At 42.2% G+C, this 27,033-nt stretch overlaps 1 protein-coding gene across 3 annotated transcripts in view; it reads right to left on the bottom strand.

The window, feature by feature from the left end:
- SHTN1 (shootin 1) overlaps positions 1 to 27,033 on the bottom strand; it is a 103,136-nt gene that overhangs the window by 33,827 nt on the left and 42,276 nt on the right. For all 3 annotated transcript variants that reach the window (XM_059173072.1, XM_059173071.1, XM_059173070.1), the window contains 8 exons: positions 25,110 to 25,278; positions 22,896 to 22,993; positions 20,725 to 20,806; positions 17,685 to 17,779; positions 11,859 to 12,005; positions 8,998 to 9,151; positions 6,740 to 6,839; positions 1,479 to 1,561 (listed from right to left, as the gene is read on the bottom strand). In XM_059173072.1, the coding sequence (XP_059029055.1) occupies positions 1,479 to 1,561; positions 6,740 to 6,839; positions 8,998 to 9,151; positions 11,859 to 12,005; positions 17,685 to 17,779; positions 20,725 to 20,806; positions 22,896 to 22,993; positions 25,110 to 25,278 (928 nt within the window). The remainder of the gene's footprint in view (positions 1 to 1,478; positions 1,562 to 6,739; positions 6,840 to 8,997; positions 9,152 to 11,858; positions 12,006 to 17,684; positions 17,780 to 20,724; positions 20,807 to 22,895; positions 22,994 to 25,109; positions 25,279 to 27,033) is intronic.

Below are 27,033 nucleotides of genomic sequence, written 5' to 3'. Positions count from 1 at the left end.
CACTGACCATCAAGAGGAAGCGGAGGCAGGGCCTGGAGCCTACACAGGAGACATGTAATTAGAGCCTCCTGCCCCAGAAAGCGCCGACCAGAGGAAGGCAGCAGAGCAATTCTGGAACGCAAACCCAGAGCGAGTGCAGAGGGGAGTCTTCAAGGTCACGGTCCAGCCATAAGGTAGAGCAGACACACAGAAATGAGGCTAAGCAGCCTACAACAGGGTTTGGACTCTATTCTGATGCAGTGAGAACACAGCAATGTCACAGGACACGGGACAACAATCTGAGGACATCAGTCGGCCAATGGTAGGAAACTAGGGAGACAGGATCGCTGAACCTGGGGGCAGGAAAAGGGGCCGAGAAGTCTGCACCAACTGGGCTGGACCCAGGCAAACCTGCCATGCTTTGTAACTAGCAGGTGCTGAGTTTAACGTGGGTTCTACTGGTCAGCCTGAAGCTCTGGGAGCTCAGCGCTGCTCCCGGCGGCCAATGCCTCGGCTCAAGGGGAAAACCCTCCTCCTCCGACCCCATCATCACGTCATCCTCAACTTCGGCCGCTCTCCAGCCAGTCCAATCCCTGTGAATGCCCCTCCCAGAGCTGTTCCCGGATTTACCCACTTCTGTCTTCACTGCTACCACCTTCGTCTGAGCCACGCGCCTCTGAGTGACCACCTCGGCTCACCCCCTCTCATTCCTCTGCAGTCTGCTCCCGGTCCTCTCGCAGCGAACAGTGTGATTTCTTTAAACAGACCAATCTCACCTTGCCACACCCCTACTTAAACTTCTCCTGGCCTTACAGTTCAAAATCTCGACCACATCCGAAGTCTGGCTCAGACCTCCTTCTCTTGTACCCCACGTTTCAGTAAATACCAGCCTTTGTTCAGTTTCCTAATACGCCAAGCTCCTTCCCCACTTTGATTTGGTTGCCGCCCTATGGGAACTACTTTTATTCTAAATATCCCATCCTGACTTCCCATATCTAAACTACTCAGCTTAAGCGCGGCTTCCTGATACCCACACCCCCCTCCATACTCTTGTAGAAACGTGTGTTCTTCCCCGAGGAAGCTGTCCTTGCTTACTGCTCCCCCACTCAGTGTCACTCTCTGTCTTCTGTCTCCAGCACACAGCACGAGGTCAGTACGTAGCCGGGGCTTGATCAAGTCTCAGTTCACTTGCTGCCAACTCTAAAAAGTCTTTCCCCAAGCCCACACCTGCAATCACTCCCTCTCGTTCCTGTTCCTTCATACCTCCTCCAGTAGCCTCACCCTGGAAAGCGGGCACACCCAGCAGACCACACCTTACAGGTGACCTGCTCCAGACAGGGAGCGGCTTGAAGGCAGGGACCCTTTTCTTATTTCTTATCAGCTGCTAGGTTCCCATTTCTCCCCAGTCCGTTCACAGTCAAAGAACTCAAAAACTATGTGTGTTGTTGAAAACCTGTGCTGAAACCACTGAGAGTAAAACCCAAGTGGGTGAGAATTACTTGTTTCTGGTTGAGCTGCCTTTTCCTTCTTAGCACCACTGCCGCTGGGGTGAGATCGCTTCCGGATCATGGACATGAGGGATCTTTGGGAGAAAGAAAGAGAAAGAAAGGAGATTACTGGGTGCTGGAAAATTCTAGAAATAACATGTACTGATTCAAAATAATCAGTACAAATCCAATTCTTTTCTAGGTGCATAAATGGAGAGCTAGAACTTAGGAGTCTACTTTCCATTTTTAATAAATTATTAAATTTTCAGCACTTTAAGGAAGAGAGAGATGTCTCATCCCTTTCTGCGTGGAACCGAACTCATTACTCTAAGAAGGGAGCCGCTATCATGACCAATACTGTGCAAAATAAAACAGAAAAAAAAGTCAACATGCATACCTACAATTCAGAAAGAGCTATCTATGTAAAACGTTTGAGGGAGAGGGAAGAATCAAAGAATTAGGGGATATTTTCAGTAAATATTTATCTGTGAAACATGCGCATAAAGACATCTGAATCTGAGTGACACAGAGCAGATACCTAAGGGACAAAATACATTTAGACCATGGTCTCTCTGGTCTATATTTATAAAATCCATATAAAAGGCAAATCATGATAAATTTAACATTAAATGACCTCCACGTATGAAAAGACACCATAAAGAATAAAGAGAAAGGCGCCTGGCTGACTCAGTCAGAGGACCATGTGACTCCTGATGTCAGAGTCATGAGTTTGAGTCCTATGCTGGGTGTAGAGATTATTTAACTAGAAAAAACTTCAAAATTTTCTAAAAAAAAAAAAAAAGAATAAAAGGAAATTCTACAGATCAATAAAGCATATAATGCAACAAGAAAATGGATAAAAGCTTTGAAACACCATAAGAGATGCCCAAATCTCCAAAACCCATACCAAAAAAAAAAAAAAATCACTTGACTTCACTGGCTACTAGGAAAACACGAATGAAACCCACACTGATATACTACTACACACTTATTAAACAGGCAAGAAATTTCTAGTCTGATATTATCATGTGCCGGTAGGTCTGTGGAGTAACAGGAAGACAGTGGATGACTTCAGACTGAAGATGGCGGACGGACCGATGGTGGAAAACTTTGAAAAACGCGTCAGGAATTATGCAGCGGAGCAGAAGACACACTGATCCTTGGAGCCAGGGGTTCCACCTCTGACGGTCTTACCGAAACCAATCATTGTGCACCAGGATTCATTTACCAGAATCTTCATGTAGAATTTCCAGAACTTCCCTGAAGTTCTGAATAACTCAAAGGTATAAGGGCCATAATGGATAAACACACATAATCCATTTATAAAATGGATTACGTATCCACGAATATGGATGAACTTGAGCTACACAACAGAACACGCGAGAATCTTACAAAGTAACATAAAATAAAAAGAACAAGACCCAAATGAATACAGCAAAATTCCAATATATATTTAGAAAAAAAAACCATATGCATATTTATAGGAGTTTAGAGATATATACGGAAGAAAAATTTTTTCTTGCTACCAGTATTTTTCTGCTTCTTGATTTGGAGGGTGAACACATGATGTTCACTTTGTATTACTTTTAAACTGTACAGAAGTGTGTGTACGCTCCTACACACGTTATCAGTCTCCCCTCAAAAAAGCTTACAAAAAACCCAAATGAACCAAGAATTCTGGAACTTTATTATAAGTGTTCACTATAAATATTCTCAGTGTGGTAAAGCGGACTTGACAAAGTACAGTCCTGAGGAAGCCACGCTGGGAAGGCGTATCGCTGCCTCCAGAAAAGCGGCACCTGGACGCACACAGCAATACCTGGCGGAGGACGGAACAACTCAGTGTTTCTTAATCACCGTAATTTTTAGATTTTTTAAAATTTCTTACTTCTGCCTTGAGATCTATGATTAATCCCTTCTCTAGCTGCCTTTTCTTAAAATTCCCAAACACACTGAACAATCTCTCACAAAGCACAGGAGAAAGCAAGCACTATGCTCTACCCTGGGAGGTTTCTAGAACTTACCAACAAGCACATTTTATTCCAGAAGTTGGAAGAAATGAAATCATGCAAACTTTGTCCATGTTCCCCATTCTGTCACTGAAGGCAGAACTCTTCAATGTCTACAAGCTAACGTTCAGTGGGGCTTAGAGAGAGTTCTCCTCCGGCGAGGAAAAAGATTAACATTTGGTAGCCTGAGGAACACAGACTACTTTCTAATGTGGATGGGCCTCACACAATCAGTGGAAGGCCTGAATAAAACAAAAGGATGACCCTTCCCCAAATAAAACAGAATTCCTCTGCCTGACTACCTTGAAATTAGGACATCTGCTTTTCCCTGCTTCCAGACTTGAAACACTGCCTATTCCTAGTCTGGAGCCTGCTGACCTGACTGAGACCACACCACAGCCTCTGCTTGGGCTCCAGCTTTTTGACTCACCCTGTAACTTGCCACAGTCCATAATCATAGGAATTAATCCCTTCGAATAAACCTTGAACGGACATGATGTATATACATGTACGTATACATATACAGACACACACCCTTGCTGGTTCCGTTTCTCTGGAGAATGCTGACTAATACACCAATACACCCCCGCCCTTGACCCACATCTGCCCAGGACCTCTCCCGTGTTCACTGCTGCTGGTACAACATGACCACGGTCTGCTTCTTCCTCAAGGCCCTAGACTGCCCTCTCCCCCAGTCTCTGCTTTCATTCTATCCAAGGACTCTGCCAGGGTAAAATAAATGTGGCTCAGGACCAAAGTTAAAAAACCTTGATTAGTGGATTCAAAGTCCACTGAAACTCCATATACGTGCAAATATATTTCTTTGACAAGAAAGTACTCCTTGTCAAAAAAAAAAAAAAAAAAGAAAGAAAGAAAGAAAAAAAGAAAGAAAAGAAAACCAACAAAGAAAACTCTGAGAAATTACATCTTATACTACTTAAGTTCACCTTAAAATAAAAATCATTCATGTTATTCAATGAAAACTTTCTTCGAAGGGCCCTTATGAAAGAGTTCATGCTTTAGACATACATAATCTGAACCCTGTATTCATTTCTCAGTAAAACTATAAAGTGCTCTGGGAAAATATTCTGTTTAGGTTATACTTTACTTTTAATTCCAAGGGCTTCCAGATTTGTGAGACTAAAAATTAAAGACAAAAGCAACACTAGAATTGCGTTTTTTTTTAATAGTTCTCCCTCCTCATAGACAGAAGTGACCTTTCTTTTTATTTTATTTATTTATTTGACAGAGAGAGGGAAATCACAAGTAGGCAGAGAGAGAGGGGGGAAGTAGGCTCCCTGCTGAGCAGAGAGCCTGATGCAGAGTTTCATCCCAGGACCCTGAGATCATGACCCAAGCTAAAGGCAGAGGTTTAACCCACAGAGCCACCCAGGTGCCCCAGAAATTATCTTTCTTATCAGCTCAAAATTCTACACCTTAGAAGATCAAAGTGATGAATTTCCTATTTTAAATGTCAAATTCAGAATATCTCCAACAGATTTTAGCTACCCAGGACAGAAAGAATTTATAATACCTGAAATTCTTTCAATGGATTCTTGGATTGAGCAGCTGTAAAAATTATTTTGCCTTGACTACTTCAATGGCTCAAAGCAGATTATGTCATACCCTCAGTAAGAAAACCTAATGAGAATCTTTTTAAAAGGCAAAGTCCCATTTTCATCATTGTGTGGGAGGAACATACTACACATTGTATTAACACGGAAAGACTTTGCAAAGGTGCAAAGTAGGAAAAAACCCGGCCTCTGTGTGAAAGGATTAAACAAATCACATGAGTTAATGAAAGGTAAAAGAAAAAATCTAGCAAAATTTTAAATTTCCTTTGTTCAAAAACAAATTATAAGAAGTAGCTAACATCATGATATGAAGAGGGAAGCTGTCACCATGGCAAGCAGGTTGTGTCTTATGTAACTCTGGATGGAGTAAGAAAGAACCACAAGGGAGGCAAAACATGCCCCTAGGTTTCCTGGGGTGGACCGTGCTTACTTCAGGCACTCAATACCACCTAGTCACCTCAGGCTTCAGAAAAAGTGAATTCCTGTCTGTATATGTGATTCCCTGTCTCAAGAATGTAAACGTAATTTCTTCTTCTTCTTACGGAGGGTTCTTCTCTTGGCATTAATAAAGGTTTAAATATGAGGTTAGGGACAAAACATAATTAGCACTCTGAGTTTAATTACTAGTGTGTAACAATTAGTCCTGATAAGTATTTGTTTCCTTTAGTACTTTTATTTTTAAGGTAAATGAACAAACCAGAGCTTTTCAAATTCAAATTGAGGCAAGAAAAGATTAAAAAAAAAATTCTGGGAGAGCTCAAAATTCCTTGGTCTTCCAGTTGAAGGAAATCCTAACATCAGGGCCTGAAATCTTAACACTGAAGTATCAAACTTCTTTCTTTTTTTAAAGATTTTATTTATTTATTTGACAGACACAGATTATAAATAGGCAGAGAGGCAGGCAGAGAGAGAGGAGAAAGCAGGCTCCCCGCTGAGCAGAGACACCCCCACCCCCATGCGGGGCTCAATCCCAGGACCCTGAGATCATGACCCGAGGGGAAGCCAGCGGCTTAACCCACTTAACCCACCCAGGCGCCCCAGTATCAAACTTCCAAACCGCATGTCCAGCTCCTGGATTTGGAACATCCACATGCGATCTGAACGTCTCCTTGGAGCAGAGCAAGGCGGCAGCCCCAGGATTGTTTCTGCCCGGGGTGTCTTAGGGCCCTTTCTCTATACATTAGGAGAAAGGAGTGATTCATCGGCCTTTAGAAAATTTTCTGAGAGGGGCGCCTGGGTGGCTCAGTCAGCTGAGCAGCTGCCTTGGCTCAGGTCACGATCTCAGGTCCTGGGATAGAGCTCCGCAGGGGATGCCCTGCTCAACAGGGAACCTGCTTCTCTCTCTCCTCCTTGCTTGTGCTCTCTCATGATCTCTCTCTCTCTCAAATAAACAAATAAAATCTTAAAAAAATAAAAATTAAAAAAATTTTTTAAAAAAAAAAATTTTCCGAGAGGAATACCAGCTGGTATGTTTCAGAGTTTTGACGACCCGTCCCTCCACTGATGCAATCTAAGGCAGTTTTTGATTCTGCATTTAAGGAAGGGATCCCACTACCCACTAGCATACACTTCAGGTCCTGTGAGGAGGAATGACAAGACCCGCAGAGCAGTCCCCCTACCCATGCCTCCCACAGCCCCCCACCACTCCCCCCAACCCCGGGCCCACACCCCATCGCCCACACTTACTTACCGGATGGGGTTGGGGGGAGGAGGGGGGAGCGGTGGTGGAGGTGGGGGAGGCGGAGGCACCGCATTCTCAGACTGGTTCACACGTTTCTGGAGCTCATCAACTGCATGGAGAACAAGCATTCAGAAAGGAGCTGAAACAAGCCACTTAGCACCTTGTACACACATAAAGGAAAAAAAATGTAACCTCTCTCAAAGTCAAGTTCTTGGTATTAAGGCAAAGTTAGAAATCTCAGTATGAAACTGCAGAAAGTCTTAACCTTTTCGTCATCCAGGCTGCGACCACTAATGTAAGAAGGGGTCTGACACGGGTCACAAGGAAATGTTACTGTATGTGGCTGCATGTACAGCTATGGAAAAGAAAAATAATTCGGGACAACCGCTGGACGGGTGGAAGTAGGGACTGAGCTGGTGGAAGAAGTATTTGTGGACAATGGCATGGATTACTCAGAACACTGAGAAACTGTGAATACTTGACTTTTAAAGGGTATAGACCAGGAATTAATTTTAAAGATGACATTTAGAGCAATGAATTTTAATGACATACTTTCCTCCTCCACCTCATTTCCTTCAAAAATTGCAAATCCTGGAGTTCTTAGTTTTAACCAGATTCAGACTCTCAAATGTCTGTAGCTTCAGAAACATCTCGCTCTTCTGAAGGAGCATTCTGGAAACAGAATTTATCCACCCAGTTCACTCACGTCCCAAATGAAGCAGGTAAACTGGCACCAGCGATGTGAAAGGGTCCGTGCCTGGTGCCGTTCAAGACGCAGGCTCTGAGTTCCAGGAGCTCGATTTCTATGTATTCTGCAGATGTGAATACCTCTCAGAGGGGCTCCAATAGGCTCTAGGTACCGAATACTGTGTGCACTCAGGAATGGCCCCCTCTGTCCCCAGCCATTCCTCTCTCCATGAATGACTAAACCCCCAATGATCTGCCTGTTTATTTCTACTCTCAACACTTAAATAAGCAGTGTGGGCTACGCTCTCTGATGGCCAAGAGTCCTCTCGTCATTCATGTGCATGTGTCTGTCTCTTCAGAGAGAGTTTGAGTTCCTCAAGGACAAAAGGCACAGTTTCTTTTCCTCTAGATTTCTTATAGTACCCTAGGGTATGGCTGGCTACACACACAGCAGATTCTAAATAAAACATACTCAAAACTGAATCTCAGGTTCTCTCTAGTGTCTGTCTCTTCCATTAAAAAAAAAAAAGGCTTTGGCCACAGGCTGCCTGGATATTCACTAAAAAGAATAGAATACTTCTTAATTTTAGATCGATTTTTTAAAAAGTAAATTGCAATTCATTTTCGTTGTGGATTTTTAAGCACTGGATGTCTTTTAAAGGGGAAAAAAAACCCTACTTAGTTCTTCTATACAGATTTCAAAATTCTAGTATAAAATTAACCAAAAATATCTCAAGTGAATACTGAAGCTGTTATAAAAGGGAACAACCTGCCTCCTTAAATCACCTCCCTTCCAACAGAAACTTATTACTTATCCCTGTGTAATAATTCAATTCACACATTCCTGTCAAGCCTTCTGGAACTGAATGAATAAATCCTTTGATTTAAATATCCCCTGGTGTTTTAAAAGTTTTTCCACTTAATATACATATTGTTGCCCATTTTATTGTCAGGTGTGACACTGAAAGTATTAGTTCATAGGTATAATTAGACCACAGATGAGGGTTGTATGAACCCTGAAAGTTTAACTCTTTTGAAAACTGTACCCTAAGGGTGGCCTGGGTGGCTCAGTCGGGTAAGCATCAGACTCTTGATTTTGGCTCAGGTCATGATCTCAGAGTCATGGGACTGAGCCCCACATCGGGCTCTGCACTGGGTATGGAGCCTGCCTGGGGTTCTCTTTCTCCCTCTCCCCCTCCCTCCCAACCCTAGTCGCTAGTATGCTCTCTCTCTTTCTGAAAAAGAAAAGAGGGGAAAAACCCACCCCTAAAATGAACAAAATAAGTATTCCTAACTATCTTATCTGAAGCCCTGAAAAATGCTGAAATGTTGGTCTTCCCAGATCAGCAGTATCTTTATCTCTTCATTCGGTACGGAAAGCTGGCACACATGCTCTGAGTCCACCAAGAAGTCCAAGGGCTTGTGACTCCCTGGAGTCCAGTGGCTATTCAACTGAACTGATCTTGGTGTTTCTCTACAGCATTCAGCGAGTGTTCTGGACTAGCTACGGGCCAGGTTTGGTGCTGGGCACGGGGAAGTCACAGACTACTCAGACACAGAAGCCCACTGGCCACTTTTACCGGAATGCTTTAAATCTCTGGCTTTCTCTTCCGAATTCTGGTATTTTAACTCCAATTCTCTTTTGTCATCTTCCAGAAGCCCCAACTGCTGTTTGAGGCTGCGAATCTCTCTGTGGAGGGCTGTGTTTTCGAGCTGCTCTTCTAAGTCTTTCACCTGTAATTCACAAACAGACTTTTGCAGCTTTTTCTTTCTCAAGGAAAAATAAAGGGGGGAAATCAGTTTCCCTTTACTTTGCATTTCAGAGCAAAAAGATACCAATCCATCTTAAAAGCCATGCAAATTTTGGAGTATAGATGATACTTAAAATACCAGTTATTTAAGCCAACATAAATTTATTGGAGACATAATGTCCCAGATAACTGGGTATTTAAATATGGGTCAAAAAGGTAAAATAATATCTAAGAAATTAATTTAAAACAAATTATTACCTTTGTACCCATTTTTCAAGAGAAAATTCAGGTAACATGGAAAAGAACACTTGCGGGGGAGGAATTTGGTAACAAGTATCAAAAACCTTAAAAAAAAAAAAAAGGAAAGAAAGATGAAAAGACTGCTTGATTTAGCCAAACTACTTTTAGAACTTGATTTAAAGAAATAGCAAGGGAGCAGCTGGGTGGGTCAGTTGGTTAAACATCCAATGACTCTTGATTTCAGCTCAGGTCATGATCTCAAGGTCATGAGATCCGAGCCCTGCATGAAGCCTGCTTAAGATTCTCTCTCTCTCTCTCTCTTCCTCTGTCCCTCCCCCACACCACTCACATGCTTTTTCTTTTAAAAAAAAAAAAAAGGAAATAGTAACAGCAAATAACTGAAAATAAATATCTGTAACAGCGAATAACTGAAAACAACTTAAATATCCACCAAATTATGGATTTAATAAGTCATCCTGTCTTCATGAACTGAAATACCATACAACCACTTAAAATCACATAGTTGGGATGCCTGGATGGTATAGCTGGTTGAGAATTCGACTCGTGGTTTCAGCTCAGTTCGAGATCTCGGGTTGGGAGACTGAGACCTGTGTAGGGCTTCATGCTCAGCGGAGTCTGCTTGAGATTCTTTCTCCCTCTGTCGCCCCCCCACCACCTGTGTTTTCTCTCTCTAGATAAATCTATTTAAAAAATTAAGATAAAATAAAATCACAAAGCTCACCACACACTGACAGGGAACAATATGCTATCAACTAAAAACAAGTCAGGCTGTAAACAGGATGTATGATAGGATCCCATTTCAACTACCTTCATAAAATTATCCATTTGTGTAAGGTTTGGATAGGTACCAAAATACGGAATTCTTGGGTAATCTTAATTTCTTCTTTAACTTGTACTGTATTTTAAATATTTGCTTATCAGAAGAAGCATATGTTGCTTTTATCACCAAGGAAACAGCACAGTGTTTAAACAACAGCTGGAGAATCTGCAGGGGAACTTACCAGACTGGTAAGAACTATTTACTGGTAAATAGTAAGAACTAGTAAGAACTATGTACCAGACTGGTAAGAACTTACCAGACTGGTAAGAACTATTTAGGACCACACACATGAAAGATTACATAGAACAACTGCAGAGTACAGCAGAATAGTCTTAGAAATACTGATCGCAGCCATTCATGACTTTTAGCTAATCTCCAGTGTCAGCTCCTCTCTCCTCCTGCCCCAACAAGGTACAGGTCCAACGACTAAGTCCCACACTTCAGTTCAATTCAGTAGGTCCTAGGCCCGTGTTGTTTACTAAGCAGGTTAACTACAACTAAGACTTTTCAGAACTGAAAAATTCTAGCAGGAGCTAAATTTTAAAAATATTCCTTTATTTTCTCTTTACTTTAAATGGTAATTCTTGCATACAGAGAGAAAGAAAAATAGAAAAAGAAAAAGAAAAAGAAAAGAGAAGGGACAGGAGGATGAAGGAAGGAAAAGAAAGAGGAAGGAAGGAAGAAGTCAGCTCTCTCCTAGTCTCCTAGTCCTCTCCCTAGTCCTGCTTCCAGGGGCCGCCGCCGTCAGCACCCACTCCTCTGGAGGTTCTGCGCATGCACCAGCGGTTCTTACTGAGGGGAAAAATCACCTCTGCCTCAGGACCACCTTCATAAAGCTTCAGAAACTTCCAAGGACTAAATGTCAGTATTACTGCTTCAAGAGACTTTGACAGGTGATAATAAACAGCAGCTAACAGCCCTTTCTTCACAAATGAGGGACACTGTAAGGAGTATAAATATTGATGTGATTTCTCTTAAGTGGTTTCTTGGACGTCCAAGCCTTTGTTCCACCTCCTCGCCTCCCCTCCCCTCCCGCCTCCTCCCTGCCCCCGCCGCGATGACTGTCTTTTCTGCCTGGTGCACAAAGGTGGGCTCTGTCAGCTGGGATAGCTCCACTCAAACAAACAAACAAAAATAACCACTTAGGAAGTCTTTAAACACATATATTTGTGCAAGTTTACAAAATCAGAAATTTCCTCTAAGCAAACAAGTACTACTAATGTGGACTTTTCGTCCCTCTTTGAATCAAACTCGCGCCTTCCAGTAAGTTCTCGGAGACTAACGTACTCTCCGGGTGTATGCGGGCTCCGAAAACAATCCGCTCCCAGGTGCCCCGACTGTGCATTATGAGCGCTATGCAAGCTCTCTTTTGAGTTCTCCGTCCTTCGCTTTTTCAGACCTTGGACAGCTTAAAGATCATTATGCGTCTACGACGGTGTGCTCTAGATTTTACGTGGGCACTAAATTAAGGCTCATTCAGCAGTTACTTTCTACTAAGAAGTAAAAAGGCAGAAAACACTTAACTGAGGCCAACCAGGGAGCCAAAAATGACCGGAGTGACCCTCATGTTTGTGGGTATGTTTTAAGACGCCAGAAGAAAATCTGTTACCTTTTTCTGATGCTGAATTCTCTCTTCTTCAAGCTGCTGGATGAGTTTTGCGTTTTCTTCCAAAGCTTTCAGAAGCTGCTGGTCCGGAGCGGAGCTCTGCAGCAGAAGGTGGCTTTGTCTCTTCAGCTTGTTCTGCTCAATGAACATCTGCAAGAGTTCACGACAGAAACGTACAGACCAGTCAGCCTCACGCACGTCCTCCACTGCGAGCGGAGCGACGGGAAAGTACACGGAGTCTTCATTGCGAAGTTAAGGGCTGTGCAGTAGTACAGTTGTGCAGTAGTACAGTAACGACTGCTACGACCTCATCCGTAACTTTCATGCGGTCTTCAAGGATCTTCATTCACCCTTGCCCCAGCGACATACATGTGCAATAGCTGCGTCCTATGCCTCAGTTTTTAATGTTCTGTTATTGCTCTGAAATGCACTAATACTAACATTACTGGCTGCTACTCATCACATACTTATAGTGGGTACTCTGCTAGATAGTTTCTATGTATTAATTTAACCCTTACATCAATCCTATGAATACTTCTGCTTTGAACAGCTAAAACTGACTAACATCCTGTGATAGATACAGCGATGATTTTATGTGTATCATCTAATCCCTAGAACAACACTGTCAGGTAGATACTATTATTATCCCATGTTTACTAAAAAGGTAAGTGAGGTCCAAAGCGGCTAAGCCACTTTCCCAAGAACACATGAAAGTGGCAAAACCAGGATTTAAACCAAGATGGGTCTGATTTAGAAGCCTGAGCTCTTAACCATCTGGCTAATCTTCTTCCTCTGGTATTTACTAAACCTAGCATTTTGTTTTACACCAAGAGCTGGGAAAAGGCACATCAATATTGACTGGGCACTTTACTGTGCAACTTACACATATTATTCAGTCTTTATAAGTTCACACTTTCCAACACAACATTATTTTCTATTTACTAGTTACTTCTTTTCCTTAATACCTTACATGAGCCAGCCAGTGGGTGATTCTACAAGTGAAATATTTTATAAACTCTGACATTAAGCCCATTTTATAGTAGAGCTTCACCGTTTCATCAGATTCTTAATTGCATTTTTAAAGGAAAATGTACATTCTTCTTCCACCTGACCACTCACTTCCGTGTAAGGATGAAAGGTGCTGAGAAGGGACGAGGGAGTGAGTGTGTGTGCGCGTGCACGGGGCTGAGCTCCAGGACCAGGAGACTGCGCGCACCGGCGTGCGAGGGAGCCATCCACGTCTCATCTAGTCTCTGACATCTGAGACCAATGGCATCACTGAAACAACTGCTTCGAGTTGTTATTATTATCAGAGTAGTCATTTTCTAAATAACTTTTTCCCCTCTCAAAGCTAATTTGCTTGGGGTCCCTTGCCAATGTCTTAGCAAATGCCTCACAGAGTCAACAAGGCGCCTTGCAAACAGCAGTTGGACTCAGTGAGTCCTCCGGCTTCCCAGCCATTGAGACATGTCCCCAGTGCTCAGAGGCGGGGAGAAGGCCCTGGGTGCGCAGACCAGGAAAGACTGCCGGTCGGGCGCAGCTGGTCCCTCACTGCACTGCCTCCCCCAGCTTCAGTTCACTCTTGGGAAAAAGCAACAGTTCTCCTTCTCCACAGAGCACTCAGGAAAATGTGTTCAACTTTACATGATTATAAATTATCTCAACTTGGTTATTGTAGAAAGAAAATTGTAAAGATTATGTCTTGGGGATGTTACTAATGTTAATTTCTTTCACAAAACCCTTTAACAACACCTAAATAGTAATGGTGTAAGATGAAAAGACCATCTATATAACCATGGTAACTTGGAAAACTTACTCATTAGACTATGTTTTCTAGACCTTAAGACACTAACATGACATCTTCTAAAGATGGGCCTAAAAAAATTAGTGACCAAACACTGATGGATTTGGCTTTTTTTTTTTTTTAAGATTTATTTATTTGACAGACAGAGATCATCAACAGGCAGAGAGGCAGGCAGAGAGAGAGGGAGAAGCAGGCTCCCTGCTGAGCACACAGCCCAATGCAGGGCTCGATCCCAGGACCTGGAATCATGACCTGAGCCAAAGGCAGAAGCTTTAACCCCACTGAGCCACCCAGGTACCCCTGGATTTGGCTTTATACTATAAGAACCTGACAGCTAGGGTTAGGAAGGTGGTCTCTTATCACACAAATGACATCGGGGTGTCAGAATTTCCAAGGACCGTGATACATCTTCTCAAAGAATGAAAAAAAAAAAAAGAAGAAAACATTATGTCACTTTTATAGGATTCATTCTTTCCAAAAGAATATTAAAATGTCATGTGCATTGTCCGGGAAGAAAACAGAACTCAAAAACAAGTCTCACAGTATATCCAAACCACACATTGAATGAGGTATCCACACCTTTGAGCAAAGAAAACTACAATGACCAACAAGAAAAAACAGATTCAAAAAGTAAAGGAAAATTTGTCATTGAAACCTGAAGTTAACACTGAAGAAGTACAAAAACGTAGGAAGGCAACTGGCCGTTTCCTCCTTATTGAAGAGGGGAGGGGACAGTTTTTACTTTGGTTTTCATGCTGCTGGGTTTTTTTTTTCACCCATTTTTCCCATCCCCTCACTCTCCCCTCCTCTCTGGCAATCACCAACTTGTTTTCTGTATCGATGGGTTTGTTGTTGCTTTTTATTTGTTTGGTTTAGCTTTGTTTTTTAGATTCCACAAAGAGGCAAAATCATATGGCATTTGTCTTTGTCTCACTTATTTCACTTAACCTAATACCCTGTAGGTCTACCCATGCTGTCACAAAAGGAAAGATCTCATTCTTCTTTATGGCCGAGTAATATTCCTGTGTGTGTGTGTGTGTGCGCACAAGTGCATGTGTGCACACACACGCGCACAGCTTTTTTTTTTTTTTTGTAAGATTTTATTTATTTGACAGAGAGAGAGATCACAAGTAGGCAGAGAGGCAGGCAGAGAGAGGGGGAAGCAGGCTCCCTGCTGAGCAGAGAGCCTGATGTGGGACTCGATCCCAAGACCCTGAGATCATGACCCAAGCTGAAGGCAGATGCTTAACCCACTGAGCCACCCAGGCACCCTGCAGCTTTTGTTTTTCAAATGGACAAATGGAAGTAGGAGTGTGGGAGAAACATTCCATGTTTTCCTTTCCACATCTGAGAACTGTTCATATTTTTTACAAATACTTTTTATAAAAAGGTATATACCTTTTACAAGGAATATATATCCCTTTTGTAATTAAAAATATAAAGCAAATTACTTTATTGAATTCTAGGGCTCCAGACTATAAGCTCCAAAGGGGCAGGGATCACACTTGAATTCTTCACCCTTACATTCCCACTGTCAGCACAGTGTCTGGCTTATGAAGACGTTTGCTGAACACAAGAAAAACCAAAATGTACAAGACCGGCTCTTCTCCTGTTAAACCAAGACCTCCACATTTTAGCAACAGTTTTCTGCTGAAACGCTGAGAGTCGGGGCACCAGGGTGGCTCCAATGGTTAAGCACCTCAGTCCTCATGGTTTCCACTCCGGTCACGAAGCTCACCTGTGAAGAGACTGTAGGACTTTCCTGGGCTCCTCTCTCCACTCACACGCATGCTCTCTCAAATCAGTACATAAATCTTAAAACAAAACAAAACAAAACCAAAAAAACAGCAGCAGCAGCAGCAGCTACAAGTCTATAAACCGTGCAAAGCAGAAGGCGTATGGGTTCTAGCCTAACGTTATTCTACAGAACAGCTTCTGGGGAGCCTGGCTAGCTCAGTCTATAGAACACACAGCTCTCAATCTTGGGGTTGTAGGTTCAAGCTCCAGACTAAGTGTAGAGATTACTTGAAAAAAAAAAATCTTAGGGGCTCAGTGGGTTAAAGCCTCTGCTTTTGGCTCAGGTCATGATCTCGGGGTCCTGGGATCGAGCCCCACATCGGGCTCTCTGCCTGGCAGGGAGCCTGCTCCCCCCGCCCATCTGCCAGCTTGTCTGCCTACTTGTGATCTCTGTCTGTCAAATAAATAAATAAAATCTTGGAAAAAAAATCTTAAAAAAACAACAACAGTTTTCATCTCACAGTTGTGCAGATAAAATCTAGATACTATAAAACCATCCAGCACGGCTGCAAACACTGAGGCTCCCCATAGGAAGAATGCAAGTGGCCACCCTGGCCTTCCCTCCTCCCGCCTCTGGCTTCTCAGCTGGTGTCAAGGTCATGGTCACTGATCACATGGCCAGTGAAGGGCAGAGTAAATCACTGTCTTCAGATTCTTGGCAGAATCCTGCTTCTTGTATCTATCTTCTCTGCTACTGTGTGGCCTTCAAGTCTTCTTCGAGTGGCTTTGTATTCTAACATCATTCCACGAACAACAGATGGAAAACTGAAAATGTCTCTCAAAGGAAGACCCTGGCATTCGGGTGGAAACAAGCCCACCTTTTCAGTTTGACCTCGGAGGCGTCTTCCCATGAGCCCCCGTCTCCCTTCCCCCGCACTGTGGCTCTCGCTGCAGCTTTCCCAAGGGGCTCTGACACGCCTCAATTTCTTTTCTTTCTTCCAAGTAATAAGAGCACAATTTTTACTCACCTTTCATTAAGCTCTCTGAATAAAATGAATGACAATATTTCAAATCACATCTTGGACTAAACCTTTCCCAGAGTTCATTGCTAGCACAGCTACACTCAGGTGCAGAAAGACTCCTGCACAAAACCGTAATCTGATTTTCAAAGGTCGTTCCCATAGCCCCACGCTTCGTCTTCCTCTAGCACCTTGGATACTTCTACCTACGGATGTTTTACATTTCCATAGCTACTCTCCCTCGCAACCTGTGGTGTGCACCCAGATTCAAAATACTGAGACATGATGGAAATCTCGGGCAGACCAGTGCCCCCTTCACGAGCTGTTATAGTTCTGCCAACCGGTGCCTCACCACCTCCCTGTAAACCAGCCCCGGGCCGCGGAATATCCAGTGACAACAAGTCAACAAAGGGAAGCTGGAATATGAGAAGCTCAAAGCTTATCTCTGACAGGAGAGGAGAACTAGGACTCTGGTGAAAGCCTACAATGATGGACGCACGCCACGGCAATGTTCCACAGCAAGCAGAAAGATCAGCTCATGTAATGAGATCGCTAACAGGTGAAGAAAAATACTAACACCATGATGCTGTTATTTGAGATGGTATTTGGAGATGTAACCTAGATTCCTAAGGCTGTTGAAACAGACAGAAATCCTGTACTCAGGCTGGACTTTGCATCACAAGTGGCAGGTATCCCTAAATATAATTTCTTTCCCCTATAACAGCATTCTATAGTAGGAAATCCTTTTGCAGAGCTGTGCTACCAGATTTCAAAATCTACTTGGTCGGGCTGATAGCATCACCCATTTTACAGATGGTGAAAGTAAAGCCCCAAGGAACTAAAAGGGCTGCTCTCAGGTCATACAATGAGCGACTGACTAATATGGCCAAAATATGAACCCAGATTTCTAACACCTGTTTTAGTGAACTTGACACTATCCCATAGCTGACCTCCCTTAATTCTAAATGTTAAGTTCTTTTTCAACTTCAAAACATATTTTGGGGCTCCTGGGTGGCTCAGTCAGTTAAGCATCTGCCTTGGGCTTAGGTCATGACCAGGGTCCTGGGATCGAGCCCTACATCGGGTTCCTTGCTCAGTGGGGAGCCTGCTTCTCCCTCTCTCTGCTGCTCTGCCTACTTGTGCTCTCTCATTCTCTCTGTCAAATAAATAAATAAAATCTTAAAAAAAAAAAACTACACATTTTGACATGTCACCTGCAAAGTTCTTTAAGAAACACAAATCTAAAACTAGGTCTCTGTGGATGCTTACCTCTTGTGCAAATGATTCTGCCTTCTTTCGAAGGTCCTTCTCCAGCTCCAGGTTTACCTGCATTTCCTCATATTCTTCTACCGCCAGCATGGACACTTAGGAAGACAAGGAAGAGAAATGCATAAAGACCAGTGACCACACAGACTGTCAGGAACATGGATGAAAAGCAGTGTTGCAAAGATTCTGTGTACCGGCACACAGGCTCCTTCAGCCACTGCTGACTCAAGTATGAACAGATCAAATGTTTTTGAGAGCAGCTCGGCAATGTAAATCAAAAATCTAAAACCACTCATACCCTCTGACTTGAGAATTCTACTTTTAGGAACATACCAGTTCGCCCAAGAGCACAAATCATGAACACATCCAGCAGCTCAGCCCCAAGAGTGCTCTTGGCGTCGCTGCTGAAACAGAGAAATGACCCAGATGGTCCCACGGCAGACCGAGGAAAGGTCAGTGAATGCGCAAAGATACTCATCTTTGTTGGTAATCAGAGAAATGGAAAGGAAAAGCACAGACACCTTCTTAGACTCAGCAGAGAGGGAACTGGCAAAAATCAAGAAGTAGACTTACACCAAGTTTGGAGAGGACACAGGACAATGGGAAAAGACACATTGCCCACAGGAGTGAAAATCTACCTAAAAGTAACCTGGCATCATGTTCTGATGTTGAAGATGAACCTTGGCATTTGGCACATTATGTGAGGGCACGTGCACCAGAAGACGCATGTAAGAATTTTCATAACTGCAGATCTTGGAATAGCAGAAAACTTGAAAAAACTCAAACAGCCACAGAAAAGACCATAAATTCTGTGATAGACAGCAAATGAAATACTATCAGCAGGGAAAGTTAACATACCAGGGCAAATAGAGACCTCGCAAACCAAAAAATGCACAGGGACATATGCAAGGTGATAGCATGAATATAAAATTCAAAAACATGCAAAGTTAAACAACATGCCACTTAGAGATCTGTACACACCTGGTAGAGCTATAAACAAGAGCAATGATAAAAATCTACGTGAGGGGATGCAAGTGGAGATCGATATGCAGGGGCTTCTAAGGTATCAACGGGTAAAGACGTATTTCTTTTGCTGAGATTTTTTCAGCTTCCATAAATGTTATAAATACATTTAACCAATGATTTATTTATAGATATCATCTTAAGGTTGGAAGAATATACATGACGTTAATAAGTGCTTATCTTTGGACTGTAAGATTGAAATTTTTTTTTTCCTTTTCCATTTGAATCTATGTTTTCCACTAAAAAAATGTATTACCTGAGTAAAAAGAAAAAAATATATATATACGTTATTTTTAAGCTTATTTACATGTTTAAGCATGCTTACAGAGAAATGGCCTTAGATCCACTGAGGCCCAGAGTTAGAGCTCTGAATTAAAGAATCACTGAAGGACAGGAATCTCAAAGGGAAGGTCTATCAAATAGAAGAAACATGAAATCTTTGCTACTTTTTGACATTCTGGGGCCTGTTTTGTTAAATAATGACATAGGCAGGACCGAGGGAGTGATGACGCCATTAGGAATTAGGCACAACACAGGGAGATCTCACACTGGTCTTTCCATCTGCCTCGACACAGGCACTTTCAATCCTGAGTTGAGTCATAGCAATAAAATCTTTAAAAAGGCGCTCTTAATGGCTGCTTTCACACAACGTTCCGCCAGGACACTTCAGCCCTAACTGACTAAGGACTGGTTTGCTGTGTAATGACATAGAATTTCCAACTCTGTACTCTGTAAATCTCCTGCCTTCTCGGAGGGAAGACGAACAGTCTTACTCGAGTGAAGCAAAGTAAGTGATGGTTTGTGGTGTGAATTATAGGTCCCTGAGAGCCAAATGATTTTCAAACCTATTTAAAAAAGAAATTTTCACGAAGGAAACAAAGACAACTATGACTATCTAAAGGCCCGGGGCAACGTAACTGACGCTCTTTTCTAGTCCAGAACACCATAACCAAAACTGAGTTTTCACATGCCCTGGCCCTTCTGACTTGGCTTCTGCAAGAAACTATTTATTTCTTTTGCATTTATTTATACCATCTCTCTCTCTCTTCCTACGGAAAGGGCTCTCCGAAGGCAAGATCCATGTGATCGACCTTTGTAGAACCAACCCTCTGTGTCTAGCACAGTACATCAAAACCATTTCTATCTTCCGGAATGTGGGAGGAGCTGAGAAATGTCAGAATCACCGCATCTCCCACACTGAATTACAAGGTCCTTTGTTTATTCAAAAATCTCAATTCATTCCCCAAAGGTAGAGAACTACCACCAATGACAACAGGGAAATTTCAAAGGTTTCCTGCACTCAGGCATCACTCCCTTGTCCTGAACCAGAGGATGCAAAAACACAGTCCCCGTGGGATTTGATGCTGGGTTTCACAACAAGGACTCCGTTTTCTCTAGAGGTAGCCTTTGGAGAAATCTCCTCACCACGGGACCATGCCTGCTTCTCCTGATCAAGAGGATCATTTTAATATGATTCATATGAACGGTCGTAAATCTCTCATCACTCTGGCCGCTAGACAGTTCTAAGCCAGACTTGACTGCACACAGGCAGGACTGCACGAGACCTCACGGCAAGCATGGAACCTTGTAGAGTGGTATTTAATTGTACTTTTGCTTTGCCCCACTTTGTATATTCTCGTAATTTAAAATGGTTTCATATCATGTCACATGTATCTGTGTAGATATCCTCTCTCTTGGATTAAAAATCACCTACCAAATACATAAATACTGAGGGGAATGCCAATACGGCCATGGTCCCAGGATCCATGTAGACAGAACAGTGTTTTGGTTTGAGGTGGGTCGTACGCTCCTCAAGTGAAGGGACTTTTAGAAGTCCCAAGACCCTAAGGTGGGTGATCAAATAACTGAAAAGAGAGAGACTCGTGGCTAGAAACCAGGAAAACCAAGACAGGATATTTTTGCTCCAAGACTCTTCAGGCACAGGTACAAAACAACACAAAATGTATGCAAACCAAATAAATTACACAGGTATCTGTAAAAAAAGACTGGAAACACTTACCTCTATTGCATTTTTCTAAGACTCTTCTCTGTTCAAGAACTTCTGAGTTTAAAGCATCTTTTTCTTGTTTAACTTTATTTACCTAAAAATGTGAAATTGTGAGGGAAGAAAAGACCCGACATTGTAAAATATGACATAAGGTGATGTGTGACACCCAGACTGCTGTTCAACATTCAACATGAAGTTACAATTTCAGGCAGTAATGGCTTTATCGTGTTGGGCTTTTAGTAAAGTTGTTCTTAAGGCCTCGGGGGTAGCTGTTTAAGCTGGGATATCCTTTGGTAGAGAACTTTCTTACAAATTCCAAATGGCACTGGTCCCTACCCATGTAAATGATTGATATTTTTAATGCAAAAATCCAAGTAGAAAGCACCCAGAAAGTAGACAAATCATGTAGTCAGAGATCCAATACTCAACTTCGATATTCACTTCAAATTCTGATGACATTTAACTTAAGGAAAACAATGCATGAATTTTTAAAATAAAAAACTTTTATGACTTCTGGCTTAAATAAAACACACATAAAAATCTTCCCAAAAGACTTACATTTCTGAGTTAATTTTGACATCAATGGGAAGAGACTATGAAGGGACCATTTTAAAAAAAGAATGTGAAGTTAGGTGTATCAAAGTGGGCAAGTCTCAAATGCACTACATTGAATTTTATAAAGCAGGTACAGGAGTGCCTGGCTGGCTCAGTCAGTGAAGCATCTGACTCCTGATCTCAGGATTGTGAGTTTAACCCCCACACTGGGCACAGAGCCTACTTAAAATAGAAATTAAAAAAATAAAAAGCAGGTACATTTACATTATTTAGAAACACTCAAAATCCTATGTATTGTAGCAAAATAAATAAATAAATACACACACACACACACACACACACACACACACACACACACACACACGCACTGGAATGATAAAAGCCAAATTCAGAATAATGGCTGTGTAGGGGAACAGGGCATGGAGTGAGGGGAATACAGTCAGGGAGAGAGACACTGGGGTTATCAAGACTACGTATTAAACTAGGTAGTAGACATATGGGTGTTCCTTATTTTGTTTTTTATACTCTTCACATGTCTGAAATAGTCGTAATAAAAGGAACTTCTGAAAGGATTTCCAATAATACCTCTAAATGGGAGGGGGACAGGATCATCAGTAAATCATCATAATTGAGGAAGAGAGTGCATCAAAACATGTCTGTCTCTCTCCTGTGGTTTCAGACAAGAAAGAAACTAAGATAATGGTCCTGGAAAAGGACTCTGAATCCATCGGCACACCAGAGAGCCTGTGAACTGGATGCTTTTAGCGTAAGCTCCGTTTTTGGTTTTGGTCTGAATTAGTAGCCGGTGTACTCTCCCCAGGAACGCCACTTCCAAAACAGCATCATCCTTCCCATGCCTCAGCATGTTCCGTAACGCTAAGTAAATGCGAGGCTGACGTTGGTGGACACCACCTCCCAACCTTTCTCGCATCCTGGCCCTTAGGAAAACTGTGAGATACGTATGCAAACTGAGGTAGCTGGGTAAGGTTGCCTACTGAAGGGATCGAAGCCTCAAGGCCTCAGCATTACCCATAAGCCACCTGAGGGATGGGTCTAGAAGCTTGGGCTGTAGAATCTGGGAACCACGGACACCAGTTAAATCATGACTGCAAAGGCAGTTCTCTGAAGCACCATGCACAGAAAGGCAATTATGTGCTCTTGTTCTTAAAGACCATTCAAAAGGAAAAATAAAAAGATTTTTGAAGCACCCACTTTGATCCCATTCTGACATCTATGCTTATGCTGCTGGTACCCAAGAAGACAGCCCTTCCCAACTGAGCCAAACCATCTGATGGCGAAGCCAAATACTTCTTCCCCAGCAGTAATAAAGCAGATGACTTAAATTGCAGAGAGCGTTCTTACAAATCTGCCTCCCATAGTGAAATACGGGGACAACCGCGATACTTCATTGATATTTCGCTGATTTACTGAGCTGGGTAGTGAGTATACGAATGTTCACGATCTTATTTTCTACACCTTTCCGTATATTTGAAACGGAGGGGAGAAGAGAAGGTCAGAACTGGTACATGGTTCTCGTGCCTGAAATCAACTTCCAACAGCAAGTTTTTAACTTAGCCAAACACCCTAAAAACACCAAAAGTCTTGCTTTTCAGGCCCAAGATACATACTTCTTCAATTACTTCTGCAAGTTTGCTCTTGAGATTTTCCAATTCAATTGCTAGTATCTTCTTCTCTTCCTGAACAGATACAATTTGATCTCGAAGTTCTGCATTTTTAAAGAAAAAAACAAGGGGAGGAAAACAATATAAGCAAACTTACTTTTTAAATTTTTAATTTAAATTCAATTAGCGAACTTAGAGTACAACATTAGTTTCGGGTGTAGTAACTTCTAAATTTATCTTAAAAGACATTAATCTTGTCAAAAGAACTGAAAATGCCAGTCCATATGTAGCTTACAATCAAGGTTACTTAACAAATAGAATGCAAATAAAGCAGAGAATGGTGGAAATCTCACTTCTTTGCCCCTGTATGCAGCCACAGTTATTAATCATTTTATACCACGCAATCTCACTGTGTTATTAAATGTACCAGATCATGTTTTCTTTGCATGCTATCAGCCCACATTTTAGGAAACTATCTGGCATTTTAGAAGTAAATGTTTTAAGATTTCAGCAAAACAAATTAAGGCATATTACTAATTTCCTTTTTATTTTAAAATGGCCATGGGCTCTTGTCACAATAAAATATAACAAACAATGGGGCAGTTGATAATTTGCAGATTTTGATTTGCAGAAAAAAATCCTGACCTGCTGCCAATTTATAGCCCTCAAACGTTATTTGAATGGACTCAAAATATAACCTATTTGCAAAAGGGTTAATTCTAGTAATTTTCTCTCCAGAGTTGTTGGTGCTTTGTTTCTTAATTTATTTCCTAGTTCTTCTTATTGGAATTTAATGAAAACTGTATTACCAAAATGAAACTATTAGCAACCATGAAATGCAAAAGCTTCTGGTAGTAGACGAAAGTTACTCCCACCACTCAACAGTAAAAAAGTACACAAGAGGGGCGACTAGGTGGCTCAGTTTGGTGGAGCGCCCGACTCTTGACTTCGGCCTGAGATCAGCTCGTGATGTCAGGGTCCTGGGATCCCACCAAGTCAGGATCCCACCAAGTCAGGCTCTGCATTCAGCTGGGAGTCTGCTTGAGGATTCTCTCTCTCCCTCTCCCTTTGCCTCTCCTTTCTCTCTCTCTCTCAAATAAATCTTTTTAAAATATATATATATATATATATATATATATATATATATATATATACAAATACACATATTAGCACAGAGTCAGTCCTTAAATGGATATCCAAGGCCTCCAGGTTTGCTACTCAGGTTTTAATTGCTTTTAATTAAAAACCTTCTCTGGAGTTATTTATAAATTGAATCAAGATTTTACAGGAGACCAGCCTGGAAGAGTTCTCAGATCTTATTTCGAAACCTCTTTCTCCACTGGCTGGGTCATGTTGAAGGAGGAACGAGAGACTATACTGTCTCAGACCTAAGAGGAGAGACGAATCATGAACAGAAGAAAATCCTGTAAACTACTCCCTCCCCACCCACACAAATATTAGTTTGTCTTCGGTCCGGGGCGGACAGTCAGGTAACAAGGGCTGTCTGTATCCCCCTTCCCCCTCCTTCCAACTGCAGTTTTATCCAACCCAACATGCTAGTAAGTATTGCTTTTCGCATGCGCCTGATGCTAAAATACCCGAAAAGTCACTGAGCCCCGGACTGCTCTTCTCCATCTGTAACATAAACAGTGTGTACATATAATCAGATGTATATACAATCAAGAATAAAATTAAAGTGTATTTAATAGAGGTTCCATGTGATATTCTACGTGCCGCTGACTGCCACAGTGAGTGGTCTAACCGTGTCTAAGTTGAACACTGCAGATTGCTTACAGCTCAGTGCCTCAATCAGATGAGAAGTCCTTTGAGGGCAGAGACTTAAGCCATCTGGGGAGGAATCCTCCCGAAAGAGTCCAAAAAAGAACCAGACAAATGGGAGGCATGGGCTACATATATTTTTATCCATTCTTTCACTTAACAAAATTATCTCAATGTGTAGTCCATATTTTTAAGAATTTTTACAAGCTGGCTGTTTCCATCAAGACAACACTTTCAAAAGTGTGTAATCGCAAATGAGAAAGTGACTCACAATGCACCAACATCACATCGTATCATGATTCTCAACCAGGCTGCTCTCTGGGACATTTAAATCTGAAACTTTTTGAAGCAGGACCCAAGTTCTAAGGTTCTCAGGTGATTCCAATGGGCACCCAGTGCTAAGAAACATTATCCAAAATGTGCCCAGTGCAAGCATCCCACCTTTGATCTGCTTCTGACACTGTACAGAGACACAGGTCTCCGCGGTGCCTTCTGGGTCTGTGCTGACATCTTCGTCATCAATGTTGATCTCCTCGGTGATTACATCTGGTCCTAGCTTGGCCATGTACAACATGCTGATTCTTTTCAATGTTTTATTTTCTTTATTTAGCTAAGGCAAAATATAAAAACAGTCATTTTAACAGCAGTCAAATGAATGTCTTGCATTTTTAAACAATAGACAGATTGAGTGTATTTCTGTCTTACATATTCATCAACACCCACAGCATGAACTAACAATTAGAAGATTCATGAAGTAAGGTTTTATTTATACTTTTTAGTATTAAACTAACTAAAGTTAAGACCTGACACCTGGATTACAGCCAGCAGCATGGGGAAATGCTAGTTCTAACTGATGACATAAGAATTATTAAGACAAGATACCAGTATAGATTTATATACTTAGATTTACTCAAATTTCAACTTATTCCATCCTTAATAGTCCTAATTAAGGCACTTCATTTCAAGAAAATGTTTTCTTTGCTGTTGTGCCCACCCTTCAAATGTTTGTTAGCCCAGCCCTCCCTCTTCTCTGAACACCTGCTACTCCTCTTCATTGTTCCACAGCATTCCTTTGGGAACAACTGTGTTCCCCCAGAGAACACCCCATCCCTTTGGCTGAAGCTAATCAGTCCGGGGATCAGGCACGTGCGCCTAAGCGTGGTCAGGCGAATCCCTCCTCTAGAAATTTGGAGGCTAGAACAGAGATGAGTTTCCGTCCATGTGTCCAGATATACAGACGCTGTAGGCAAACATGATTCACTACTGAACTGAGAAACAGAGGAAGGGAGTCCACAGCAAAGCCCCAAACGGAGCTGGTGTGTAGAGACACACAGAGAAAAATAATGGAGATGGGTTTCCCACAGGACTCTCTCTGGTCTATTCTCAAAATGCTCCTAGCTCATGGATGCCATTGGATTCCCCAATATCCCTCACTAACAAATTCCTACTTTTTTTTCTTTTGACAGTGGAAGAAAGTACAAGGTATGTTTCTGTTCTCTCTATAAAAAGAGTTATAGTTCACAGCAAAGAGAAGAAATCTTAATTAATTAATGTATTTGTTATTCCCTTTGCAGAAATGAATTGTTCTTTAGTTTCAGTCGCTCAACTACCATCGTCTTCTTCGGTTCCCTTGTTTATGTGCGTACCGGTTTTAGTGCGAAGCACAAAGACTCAACGTGGTCCAAAGCCCATAGAAGGAAAGCATGGTTTCCTTATGTTTTCTCTTCTGAAGACTAAAAAATAAAAGGTCTCCTATGAACACATGCACATATAGAAATGCAACCTCTCTTCTTTCACTCAGGGCTAATGGCGACCAAGACAAGTTCTGAATTAAATAACTGACACTGGAAATAAATAGAAACAGAAACCCAACTCATTGGAAAGCTAATAACTACCTTCTCTACTACAGCTTTACATCAGAGTAAGTCATGCTGGTACTGGCCCAGCTTTGGTCCTTCATTTGTGATCATAATCAAGGCCCTTTAGGGCTTCCCTCAGGAAAAAGTCCAGACCATTTCAAACAGGGAGATCTGATTCTCACCCCAAGAACACTGAATCTAACTATATCCCAAGTAGCCTGATGTGGGCCCAAGAGGTTTCCCAGCCCTCTGAACCCTTCCAAAGCTTCCCCCTGGGAAGCCTCCTGAGCTCTACTCAGGGAATCTCACACAGCCCCTTTCTTCCCTGTGCCCAGCCCACAGCTCCAGCTTCTAGCTCCCGACAGTCCATTAGAGGATCAGGGATAAGACAGGAGCCCATGATCTCTAAGCCTCTCTCCCCTAGGATAAAACATTCTCGTAAAGCCTGCTGTGGGTTCCTGGTACCACAGGTGCTACAGCGGGCACGAGCGGCTCAAGGATCCTGC

Source organism: Mustela lutreola, chromosome 4 (genome assembly GCF_030435805.1).
Source record: "Mustela lutreola isolate mMusLut2 chromosome 4, mMusLut2.pri, whole genome shotgun sequence".
In the NCBI taxonomy this organism is placed as follows: domain Eukaryota; kingdom Metazoa; phylum Chordata; class Mammalia; order Carnivora; family Mustelidae; genus Mustela; species Mustela lutreola.
This window is presented reverse-complemented; position numbering and strand designations above follow the sequence as displayed.